A 12932-nucleotide genomic window follows, 5' to 3' on the forward strand; every position below is an offset into this window, starting at 1 on the left:
GTTTTACAGCGTGTTCGAACGCGCTGTAAAACGCCCGACGCATAAACAAGTTCTTGAGCTTCTTTGGGGCGTTTTGTCGCGCGTTTGCGGCCATAGGACACTGCTGTCAATCACACAAACGCGCGTAATACGGGCAAGTAGGGTTAGTGCACGTTGGAACGCAGGGCCCGGGGTCCTCTACGGGGCTCCCTCTTAATTAGGAATGTAACGAGGAGCAGCAGATCCGTCCTGTAACCTCCAGCAGCAGATAATAGTGATTGCACTCACCCCTGGCCGCCATCATGCTCCCGGGGGTCAGCCCTTCCCAGTTTCTCCAGCTCTAGTTAAGGCTCGGGTCACACGCTGTTTTTATGGCGTTTGATGAGTTTTTCGTGTATTAATTTTTGCAAAAACCGCCACCTGCGGATGTTAGCTGATGGTCCATGGGAATTATAAAGCACAGGACGTGCAGGACTCTTGCACACGAATGTTGTGGGCCCGTGGCCGTATAGCGGGTCCGCATACAGCGGGTCCGCAATACAATGGTGCCGGCCCGTGTGCACTCCGCACTTGAATAGGTCCGCTATCACGGAGATGCAGAGCGGAGGCACGGATCGGAACCCCACAGAAGCACTACGGCGTGGCCGTGCCTCCGCACCGAAAAAATAGAGAACTTGTTCTATCTTTTTGCGGAACGGACGGATCACGTACTTATTCAAGTTGAATGGGTTTTGATCCGTCCCAGTCGCCGCACGGACGTTGCCCGTGCATTGGGGACCGCAATTTGCAGAATGGATGCGCAATGTTCGTGTGCAAGAGGCCTGGGCACGTGCTTTTTTTGCCTTAGGCTATTTGGTCAGTTATTTCCCTGTTATTGGGAGCCAAAACCGGGAGCGGGTCCAAACCACAGAACCGGTGGGAACCTCCCAATAACTGATGGAAATAACTGACCAAAAACTGAAGTGTGAACTCAGCCTTAGGCCTCTTTCACACTACCGGGTGGCTATTTCAGTGTTTTGCGGTCCGTTTTTCTGGGATCCATTGTTCCGTTTTTTGTTTCCGTTTTTCCGTATGGCATATACAGTATAAGTAATTACATAGAACAAATTGGGCTGGGCATAACATTTTCAATAGATGGTTCCGCAAAAAACGGAACGGATACAGAAGACATACGGATGCATTTCCGTATGCATTCCGTTTTTTTTTTGCGGACCCATTGACTTTAATGGAGCCATGGAACGTGATTTGTGGCCAAATATAGGACATGTTCTATCTTTGCACGGAACGGAAACACGGAAACGGAATGCATGCGGAGTACATTCAGTTTTTCTTGCGGACCCATTGAAATTAATGGTTCCATATACGGAACGCAAAAAACGGCCCGCAAAACGAAAAAAAAAAACGGTAGTGTGAAAGAGGCCTTAGGGCTCATGCACACGACCGTATGTATTTTGCGGTCTGCAAAAAATACGGATGACGCCGGATGTGTGCATTCCGTCTTTTGCAGAACGGAACAGCTGACCCCTAATAGACCAGTCATATCCTTGTCCTTAATGCGGACAATAATAGGACACGTTTTTTTCTGCCGAACGGAAATACGGACATACAGAAACTTCTGGGGGGTTTTTTGCGGACCCATTGAAATGAATGGTTTCGCATACAGTCAGCAAAAAAAAAAAACGGACAAGGAAAGAAAACACGTTCGTGTGCATGAGCTCTTCGAGAAACCGCGTGTCTGGGGAAAAAAAACACGTTTTGTCGATTTTCTTGTGAAAGAGCCAACAAACTCCACTTGGAGCCGGGGGGGGGTTCTGGCACAGCTCTTGGAGGGGGGGGCTCTGGCACAGCTCTTGGAGGGGGGGGCTCTGGCACAGCTCTTGGAGGGGGTTCTGAGGCACGGCTTTTGGGGGCTGCTCGGACGAGGCCTTTAGAATGGGGGGTTCAGGCGAAGCTCTCCTGAGCGTGCAGCGAGCAGAGGGTAATTGGAAATGTAATGATTGCACCTGCTCAAACAGCTCAATTAACCACGCTGCACGGAGAACGCTGCGTTCTGACTGAGAGCGAGCGGAACGTCACAAGATTAACACCGAGCTGTCGCCCTGCATTAGTGGAAGCGCAGCGCTTCATCTGCCGTGCGCCCCCCGCTCACACGGGGACCATGAAATGCAGGATGAAACATGGCCGAGCCGTTTTCTTCATGCTCATATAAATGTAAACGACAAATTCTAGTCGCACCGCCGCCTCCGTGTAATTGCAGGCTTTTTTTTTTTTACTTGAAGGAAATTAAAAAGAAACCCCAGCAGAGCCCCGAGTGAGGCGCGTGTTGGGCGTGCGGAATCCGCCGTTGTTGTACACCTGCTGTGGAACTCGTGGCCCGCCGTTCACACAGAGCGGTTCCGGTGCAGCGCGTCTGATTGTTACTGCAGTTATGAGGCTGAACGTGTCTCCCGTCCTGATGGAGTCCTCATCAAACAGCTGAGGGTTTGCTATAGTGTGTCAGTGTGGTCTGCAGCAGAAGTATCAGTGCAAGTAAGAGCTGGGAGAGCAGAGCATTCACTGACAGCAAGCAGAGATCTAGAAAAAGTTGAGGAGTTGGAATGTTTCGTTCTCAAATGAATGATCTTTATTGATAACAGACAGGATGAGCCGATGTGTGAGAACCCCGACCCCGAGCACCATGAAGAATAGATCCTGACAACACATTATGGGTGCTATCACCCGCTCTGAGCCTCCGCGACCGCCCCACAGTTACCGCTAATTCCTGGACCATACCCAGACTGAAGCGCAGTCCAGATATGGCCCCGGCCGCAGCTGTAACCGCAATGTCCTAATAAACAGTTTTATAGGGTGGAGTTACCCTTTAATTGCACACCTTATACAAGGAGAAGGGCTGTGACTGGGGGCAGGACGATTAGTGATCTATTAGTGATGCACAGGAAAACGAGGGGTTAAATCCCAAAGAGGAATTTTCTCTAATTACCCTAATGTCTAACCCCCCCCCCCCCCCCCCCCCCCCACCTTCCTGAACTGTCATTTATATGATGCCCTCGGTGCTGACACTTATCATGTTCATTGCATCTTGATGCTTAACAAGACGAGTCCATCTGCTCCGAGCAGGAATTATAACCAGAGGGGTTGGAGCAAAGACTAATGTATCAGTAATGGGTCAGAGGTGTCATATTATAGCAGAACGTTCTCAAGATATCCGCTGAGCTCTGCCCCATCGGCAACCAGATCCCCAGCAGTGTTATCACTGCACAGTACCACTTCTCCTGTACATATGGACACTGCACAGTACCACTTCTCCTGTCCTGTATACTGGGTGTAATCCTCAGTATCTGCTCTTATTCTGTGTGTGTATATATATATATATATATATATATACACACACACTGCATAGTACCACTTCTCCTGACCTGTACTGAGATGTTATGGTAAAACATTCATGTAGATGACTGATTATGGCCGCTATTGCTGTGGACCATGATAATGAGATCTTTCCTCCCATCTGTGCTCTTCCTGTGTCTCTGCTGAGCACACTCTGCTCTTCCTGTGTCTCTGCTGAGCACACTCTGCTCATCCTGTGTCTCTGATAAGCACACTCTGCTCTTCCTGTGTCTCTGCTGAGCACACTCTGCTCTTCCTGTGTCTCTGCTGAGCACACTCTGTTCTTCCTGTGTCTCTGCTGAGCACCATCTACTCTTCCTGTGTTTCTGATGAGCACACTCTGCTCTTCCTGTGTCTCTGCTGAGCACACTCTGCTCTTCCTGTGTCTCTGCTGAGCACACTCTGCTCTTCCTGTGTTTCTGCTGAGCACACTCTGCTCTTCCTGTGTCTCTGCTGAGCACACTCTGCTCTTCCTGTGTCTCTGCTGAGCACACTCTGCTCTTCCTGTGTCTCTGCTGAGCACACTCTGCTCTTCCTGTGTTTCTGCTGAGCACACTCTGCTCTTCATGTGTCTCTGCTGAGCACACTCTGCTCTTCTGAGCACACTCTGCTCTTCCTGTGTCTCTGCTGAGCACACTCTGCTCTTCCTGTGTTTCTGCTGAGCACACTCTGCTCATCCTGTGTCTCTGATAAGCACACTCTGCTCTTCCTGTGTCTCTGCTGGGCACACTCTGCTCTTCCAGTGTTTCTGATGAGCACACTCTGCTCTTCCTGTGTCTCTGCTGAGCACACTCTGCTCTTCCTGTGTTTCTGATGAGCACACTCTGCTCTTCCTGTGTCTCTGCTGAGCACACTCTGCTCTTCCTTTGTCTCTGCTGAGCACACTCTGCTCTTCCTGTGTCTCTGCTGAGCACACTCTGCTCTTCCTGTGTCTCTGCTGATCACACTCTGCTCTTCCTGTGTCTCTGCTGAGCACACTCTGCTCTTCCTGTGTCTCTGCTGAGCACACTCTGCTCTTCCTTTGTCTCTGCTGAGCACACTCTGCTCTGCCTGTGTCTCTGCTGAGCACACTCTGCTCTTCCTGTGTCTCTGCTGAGCACACTCTGCTCTTCCTGTGTCTCTGCTGAGCACACTCTGCTCTTCTGAGCACACTCTGCTCTTCCTGTGTCTCTGCTGAGCACACTCTGCTCTTCCTGTGTTTCTGCTGAGCACACTCTGCTCTTCCTGTGTCTCTGCTGAGCACACTCTGCTCTTCCTGTGTCTCTGCTGAGCACACTCTGCTCTTCCTGTGTCTCTGCTGAGCACACTCTGCTCTTCCTGTGTCTCTGCTGAGCACACTCTGCTCTTCTGAGCACACTCTGCTCTTCCTGTGTCTCTGCTGAGCACACTCTGCTCTTCCTGTGTTTCTGCTGAGCACACTCTGCTCATCCTGTGTCTCTGATAAGCACACTCTGCTCTTCCTGTGTCTCTGCTGAGCACACTCTGCTCTTCCTGTGTTTCTGATGAGCACACTCTGCTCTTCCTGTGTCTCTGCTGAGCACACTCTGCTCTTCCTGTGTTTCTGATGAGCACACTCTGCTCTTCCTGTGTCTCTGCTGAGCACACTCTGCTCTTCCTTTGTCTCTGCTGAGCACACTCTGCTCTTCCTGTGTCTCTGCTGAGCACACTCTGCTCTTCCTGTGTCTCTGCTGATCACACTCTGCTCTTCCTGTGTCTCTGCTGAGCACACTCTGCTCTTCCTGTGTCTCTGCTGAGCACACTCTGCTCTTCCTTTGTCTCTGCTGAGCACACTCTGCTCTGCCTGTGTCTCTGCTGAGCACACTCTGCTCTTCCTGTGTCTCTGCTGAGCACACTCTGCTCTTCCTGTGTCTCTGCTGAGCACACTCTGCTCTTCCTGTGTCTCTTCTGAGCACACTCTGCTCTTCCTGTGTCTCTGCTGAGCACACTCTGCTCTTCCTGTGTCTCTGCTGAGCACACTCTGCTCTTCCTGTGTCTCTGCTGAGCACTGTATGTGTGGACTCAAGTCTTGTCATTCCTTCAGCCAAGACTGAACACATTGCTGCGCTCCCGGATCCACACGTGTGCTCAATGTGTAAACAGTTTTACTCCAGTTCTTTCTCAGGTCCTCTCTGCCCATCACTGGGCTGCAGTCTTGGTCTCCTGGTCCTCCTCTCTGCCTATAAGCCATTGTAGTAACATTATCATGTCTGGGGATGTCGGCAAGGTCCTGGCAGCGCTGTACAAAGACATTTTTTGTTACTTTGGCCCTAATTTATTATTGGGCTGGTTAGACCTGTATATTTTGTATCATTTATTTTCCTGCTCCTGTTACAATGTTTCCATCTGCCGCCCCTCCGCCATAATTTTTGGGATGGGACTTGGCTCTTTACAGACTGGGAACGATAGAGATATTCTATGTGGCTTCTAGTATTTGTGTCTGAAGAGATTGGATGAAGCCAAGTAGGAGAAAACAAGCGGCGCAGCTGTGATGAGGACCATCCGACACCACATCCATATTCACAGACCCCCGAAGAAAAGTCCTCTATAAATAAAGCTTTATCCTTGTGCAATGTTCTGCGGACGTTGTGTCTCTGTCTGGGCGCGATGCAGAACAGTTCATTCCCTGGTACTTTGGTCTTAATGTAACAGCAGAAGTGTGAATACAGCTCAGTAGTTGATGCTTTTGGTACATCTGATGGTACAGGTGATGATGATGATACAGGTGATGATGATGATACAGGTGATGATGATACAGGTGATGATAGTAGTAGAGATGATAAGGATGATACAGGTGATGATGATGATGATACAGGTGATGATACAGCTGATGATGATGGTACAACTGATGATGATAATACAGGTGATTTGCAGAAGGCTCACTCTCTGAGGTGTATATGTATGAACGGTGCTATAATACACTGATATTAGATCCCGTGTCACTTTGACACCGTATTCCGGGGAGCAGTGGCTTAGATACATCATCAGCCCAGACGTCATTTATCAGGTGTCGCATTTCAGGGAAGAGCATTACTGTGTCAGCGCCTGATAGATGATGACCGCGGCCTGAGCTCACAGCGTCAGGAGAAGATACATGAATCCATGATGAATGAACTTCTCTGTACTGATGTCACCGCTTCATCTCACGGCCCCAACAGGCGGCATTCACACATGCAGTGTAGTGGTGTTTGTAAGTGAACTTAAGAGAAGTAGCACCAGTCCTTCCTTCATAATTACTATTTCCCGTTTACTTCTGCCTGTATACCTCTCCATCCTTGATAATTTCCTTTTAACTTCTTCCTGTATACCTCTCCTTCCTTCATAATTACCATTTCCCGTTTACTTCTGCCTGCATACCTCTCCATCCTTGATAATTTCCCTTTTACTTCTTCCTGTATACCTCTCCTTCCTTTATAATTAACTCTTCCCTTTTACTTTTTCCTGTATACCTCCCCTTCCTTCATAATTACCTCTTCCCATTTACTTCTTCCTGTATACCTTTACTTTCTTCATACCACCTCTTCCCTTTTACTTCTTCTTGGATACCTCCCCTTCCTTCATAATTACCTCTTCCCATTTATTTCTTCCTGTATACCCCTCCTTCCTTCATAATTACCTCTTCGCTTTTACCTCTTCCTTTATACCTCTCCTTCCTTTATAATTACCTCTTCGCTTTTACCTCTTCCTTTATACCTCTCCTTCCTTTATAATTACCTCTTCCTGTTTGGTTCTGCCTGTATACCTCTCCTTCCTTCATAATTACATCTTGCTTTTTACTTTTTCCTGTATACCTCTCCTTTCTTCATAATTACCTTTTCCTTTTAATTCTTTCTGATCTCTCCTTCCTTCATAATTACCTCTTCCCATTTACTTCTTCCTGAATACCTCTCCTTCATAATTGCCTATTCCTTTTACTTCTTCCTGTATACCTGTCCTTACTTCATAATTACCTCTTCTTTTACTTCTTCCTGTATACATCTCCTTCCTTTATAATTACCTCTTCCTTTTACTTTTTCCTGTATACATATCCTTCCTCAATAATTACCTCTTCCCTTTCTTCTTGTATACCTCCCCTTCCTTCATAATTACATTTTCCTTTTACTTCTTCCTTTATACCTCTCCTTTCTTTATAATTTCCTTTTCCTTCTTCCTGTATTCTTTTCCTTTCTCCATAAATACCTCTTCCCTTTTACTTTTTCCTATATACCTCTCCGGTCTTCATAATTACCTTTTTCTTTTACTTCTTCCTGTATACCTCTCCTTCCTTCATAATCACCTCTTCTCTTTTACTTCTTCCTTTATACATCTCCTTCCTTCATAATTACCTCTTCCTGTACACCGTTTCTTCCTTTATAATTACCTCTTACTTTTACTTCTTCCTGTATATCGTTCCTTCCTTCATATTTACTTCTTCCTGTACACCGTTCCTTCCTTTATAATTACCTTGTCCTTTTACTTCTTCCTGTATACTTCTCTTTCCTTCATAATTACCTCTTTCTTTTACTTCTTCCTGTGTACCTCTCCTTTCGTCATAATTACCTTTTCGTTTTGCTTCTTCCTTTATAACCCTCCTTTCTTGATAATTACCTCTTCCTTTTTACATCTTCCTGTACACCTGTCCTTTCTTCATACTATCTATTCCTTATTTCTTCTTCCTTTGTAACTCTCCTTTCCTCATACTGTTTTTTTATTTTTCCTTTTTCCTTTTCTTAGTTAATATTTTTTTTTACTTCATGCTGTACTTCTCCTTCCTTCATACATCTCCCTCCTTTGTAACTCTCCTTCCAACTTACTCTTCCTTCCCTTATACCTCTCCTTTCTTCATACAACTTCTTCCTTTTTACTTCTTTCTTTATACTTCTCCTTCCATCATACTTCTTACTTTTTAATTCTCCTTCCTTTTATGCAGTACTTCTCTTTTTTTCATACATCTGCTTTCTTTGTAAGCGTGCTTCCTTCATACTTCTCCTTCCTTTTTACTTCTTCCTTTCCTCTTTCCTTTATACGTTTTTACTTCATTCTGTACTTCTCCTTCCTTTATACTACTTATTGCTTTTTACCTCTCTTTTTATCATACTTTTTCTTGCACCATAATTCTCCTTTCTTTATACTTTTCCACTTTTCCTTCATATTCTCTTTCCTTCATACTTTCATTCATATTCTTCTTCTTTTATACTTGTCCTTCTCTTTCCTTAGTAATTCTCAATAATACTTCTTGCATCTTACATGTTCTTGCATCATAATTCTTCTTCCTTTATACTTCTCCTTCCTGTAAGCTTCTCCTGTCTTTATACTTGTCCTTCTCATTCCATCATTATTCTCCTTTCTTCATACTACTTCTTGCATTTTGCTTCTCCTTCCTTTATACTTCACCTTCCTTTAAATTTCTCCTTCCTTCAGATTCTCCTTCTTATTTACTTGCACTGTTGTTAAAATAAACTGCACTGAATGTGTGAATCCTGCCTTATTAGAATGCAGCGGCCGGATCATTAGGCTCTTTACTTACCTTCCAGAAGTAATCCAGTAATTAATGCAATTATCCAGAGCGCCCGGTGCACGTCCTGTGCATTCCCCCATCATTACAGCGCTCTCTGGGTAATGTGTGCAGGGCGGCAACTGCCGCGGTATACCAGACCTGGAATAGAGACAGTCACAGTGCCCCGTAATAGAGACAGTCACAGTGCCCCATAATAGAGACAGTCACAGTGACCCGTAATAGAGACAGTCACAGTGCCCCGTAATAGAGACAGTCACAGTGCCCCGTAAAAGAGACAGTCACAGTGCCCTCATAATAATGACTTCCTCAGTACTCCCATAGCAGTGACCTCCACAGCGCCCCATAGCAGTGACCTCCACAGCGCCCCCATAGCAGTGACCTCCACAGCGCCCCCATAGCAGTGACCTCCACAGCGCCCCCATAGCGGTGACCTCCACAGCGCCCCCATAGCGGTGACCTCCACAGCGCCCCCATAGCGGTGACCTCCACAGTGCCCCCATAGCGGTAACCTCCACAGGGCCCCCATAGCGGTAACCTCCTCAGGGCCCCCCTAATGGTGACCCCCATAGCGGTAACCTCCACAGCGCCCCCATAACGGTGACCTCCACAGCGCCCCCGTAACGGTGACCTCCACAGCGCCCAGGGTGGATAAAAATCTATGATTTATTTTTTTTATATAAAATGCTTTTTGAGGAAAACATATTACCATCCAAAGGTTATTCCATCATAAAATAAAGATTAGTTTTTTAATTATGTAGAATAAGGCTGTGCGTGGACTCCCATATTGTTGAATGGATTAGGCAGTGGCTGAGGGACAGACAACAGAGGGTTGTAGTCAATGGAGTATATTCAGACCATGGTCTTGTTACCAGTGGGGTACCTCAGGGGTCTGTTCTGGGACCCATATTGTTTAATATCTTTATCAGCGAAATTGCAGAAGGCCTCGAATATACAATCAGTGATACAGTCCTAACCTCAGTATCTGAGGAAAGGGGTTCAGGGGTCATTATTTCAGAAGACTTAAAGGTAGGCAGACAATGTCATAGAGCAGCAGGAGATGCTAGCAGAATGCTGGGTGTATAGGGAGAGGCATTACCAGTAGACAGAGGGGGGGCGCTCATGCCGCTCTACAGAGCACTAGTGAGACCTCATCTGGAGTATTGTGCTCAGTACTGGAGACCATATCTCCAGAAGGATACTGATACTTTGGAGAGAGTTCAGAGAAGAGCTACTAAACTGGTCCATGGATTGCAGGATAAAACTTACCAGGAAAGATTAAAGGACCTTAACATGTATAGCTTGGAAGAAAGACGAGACAGAGGGGAGATGAGAGAAACTGCTAAATACATAAAGGGAATCAACAAGGTAAAAGAGGAGAGAAGATTTACAAGAAGAAAAACTGCTACAAGAGGACATAGTGTTAAATTAGAGGGGCAAAGGGTTAACAGTAATATCAGGAAGTATTAGTTACTGAGAGAGTAGTGGATGCATGGAATAGCCTTCCTGCAGAAGTGGTAGCTGCAAATACAGTGGAGGAGTTTAAGCATGCATGGGATAGGCATAAGGCCATCCTTCATATAAGATAGGGCCGGGGGCTATCCATAGTACTCAGTATATTGGGCAGACTAGATGGGCCAAATGGCTCTTATCTGCCGACACATTCTATGTTTCTATATGTGTAATTTTTTTGGTAAATAAATACCATTAATCCATTCACAATGTCCGGCTCTTCCAGAGGTTTTTGTAGGATTATTGGGCAGTTTCTCTGCCTACAAGATATTATCACAGATGCTTGGTTTACTTTTGCAGTTCTCAAAACTGAATTTGACTCAGCAGAGATCACAGGCCTCTTCTTCACAGCAAAAATGTTATAACATGAACAGAGTTGAGAAAAAGACCTTAATCCGAACTTCTACAAACCTATGAAAGCAGAATCAACCGAATCAAACTAATATGAAAAGTTGTTATTCTAAAAATCTCCACAGCACCCCCATAGCGGTGACGACCTCCACAGCGCCCCCATAGCGGTGACCTCCACAGCGCCCCCATAGCGGTGACCTCCACAGCGCCCCCATAGCGGTGACCTCCATAGCGGTGACCTCCACAGCGCCCCCATAGCGGTGACCTCCACAGCGCCCCCATAGCGGTGACCTCCACAGCGCCCCCATAGCGGTGACCTCCACAGCGCCCCCGTAACGGTGACCTCCACAGCGCCCCCGTAACGGTGACCTCCACAGCGCCCCCGTAACGGTGACCTCCACAGCGCCCCCGTAACGGTGACCTCCACAGCGCCCCCGTAACGGTGACCTCCACAGCGCCCCCGTAACGGTGACCTCCACAGCGCCCCCGTAACGGTGACCTCCACAGCGCCCCCGTAACGGTGACCTCCACAGTGCCCCCGTAACGGTGACCTCCACAGCGCCATCTAGCAGCAGCTCCTGCACGTTGTTTTCCCATAATGCCCTGATTAATCCTGTTCTTTATCTTCTCAGAACCGATCATCTCGAAGGGTAACGATTGCTTGGACGCAGCGAAGGCGTGTAACCTGGACGACACATGTAAGAAATATCGCTCGGCCTACATAACGCCCTGCACTCACAGCATATCCAACGAGGTCTGCAACCGCCGCAAGTGCCACAAAGCCCTGCGCCAGTTCTTCGACAAAGTCCCGGCCAAGCACAGCTACGGCATGCTGTTCTGCTCCTGCAAGGACACGGCCTGCTCCGAGCGGAGGCGCCAGACCATCGTCCCCGCCTGTTCATACGAGGAGCGGGAGAAGCAGAACTGCCTGAACCTGCAGGAGTCCTGCAAGACCAACTACATCTGCAGGTCAGACACCAGGCCTGCTCACAGCTGAAGATCTGTGACTGTGTATCTCAGGCACAGTTTTTTTTTCTTCTGGCACAGTCGTGCAAAAACGTGGCAACGCTGCGCTAATCCCTTGTGAGCGGGAAGTTTTATCTGCAGTGTTGTGTATATTATACCAGAAAAGAAACCACAAAAACACCTTTACCGTGTAACATGGTGAGGTCAGTGCCTCTCTGATGGTTTGTTACAGTGTGTCAGTCTGGAGTGCAGGCTGTTACGTTCCCGATTCGGGTTCTTTTGAGGATATGTGATGTGTTATATTAATCGCTCAGGGACACCCCGCGCCAGCAGAGACTTCCTGCAGAACGTCATGCTGTGCCGGGATCTACAGTGTGAGGACGTAGTACCAGGCGGCATCCCCCACTGTGAGGACGTAGTACCAGGCGTGTACCCCACTGTGAGGACGTGGTAACAGGCGTGTACCCCACTGTGAGGACGTAGTACCAGGCGTGTACCCCACTGTGAGGACGTAGTATCAGGCGGCATCCCCCACTGTGAGGACGTAGTACCAGGCGTGTACCCCACTGTGAGGACGTAGTACCAGGCGGCATCCCCCACTGTGAGGACGTAGTACCAGGCGTGTACCCCACTGTGAGGACGTGGTAACAGGCGTGTACCCCACTGTGAGGACGTAGTACCAGGCGTGTACCCCACTGTGAGGACGTAGTATCAGGCGTGTACCCCACTGTGAGGACGTAGTACCAGGCGTGTACCCCACTGTGAGGACGTAGTACCAGGCGGCATCCCCCACTGTGAGGACGTAGTACCAGGCGTGTACCCCACTGTGAGGACGTAGTACCAGGCAGTGTCCCCCACTGTGAGGACGTAGTACCAGGCGTGTACCCCACTGTGAGGACGTAGTACCAGGCGTGTCCCCCACTGTGAGGACGTAGTACCAGGCGTGTCCCCCACTGTGAGGACGTAGTACCAGGCGTAGTACCACTGTGAGGACGTAGTACCAGGCGTAGTACCACTGTGAGGACGTAGTACCAGGCGTAGTACCACTGTGAGGACGTAGTACCAGGCGTGTACCCCACTGTGAGGACTTAGTATCAGGCGTGTACCCCACTGTGAGGACGTAGTACCAGGCGTGTACCCCACTGTGAGGACGTAGTATCAGGCGTGTACCCCACTGTGAGGACGTAGTACCAGGCGTGTACCCCACTGTGAGGACGTAGTACCAGGCGTGTACCCCACTGTGAGG

General features: G+C 48.1%; 1 protein-coding gene across 1 annotated transcript in view; it reads left to right on the plus strand.

The window, feature by feature from the left end:
• The window catches only part of GFRA1 (GDNF family receptor alpha 1), a 161776-nt gene that overhangs the window by 104762 nt on the left and 44082 nt on the right, over positions 1-12932 (plus strand). The window contains exon 4 of the mRNA XM_040434699.1: positions 11353-11689. Coding sequence (XP_040290633.1) covers positions 11353-11689 — 337 coding nt within the window. The remainder of the gene's footprint in view (positions 1-11352; positions 11690-12932) is intronic.

This window comes from Bufo bufo, chromosome 6 (genome assembly GCF_905171765.1).
Source record: "Bufo bufo chromosome 6, aBufBuf1.1, whole genome shotgun sequence".
Taxonomy (NCBI): Eukaryota; Metazoa; Chordata; class Amphibia; order Anura; family Bufonidae; genus Bufo; species Bufo bufo.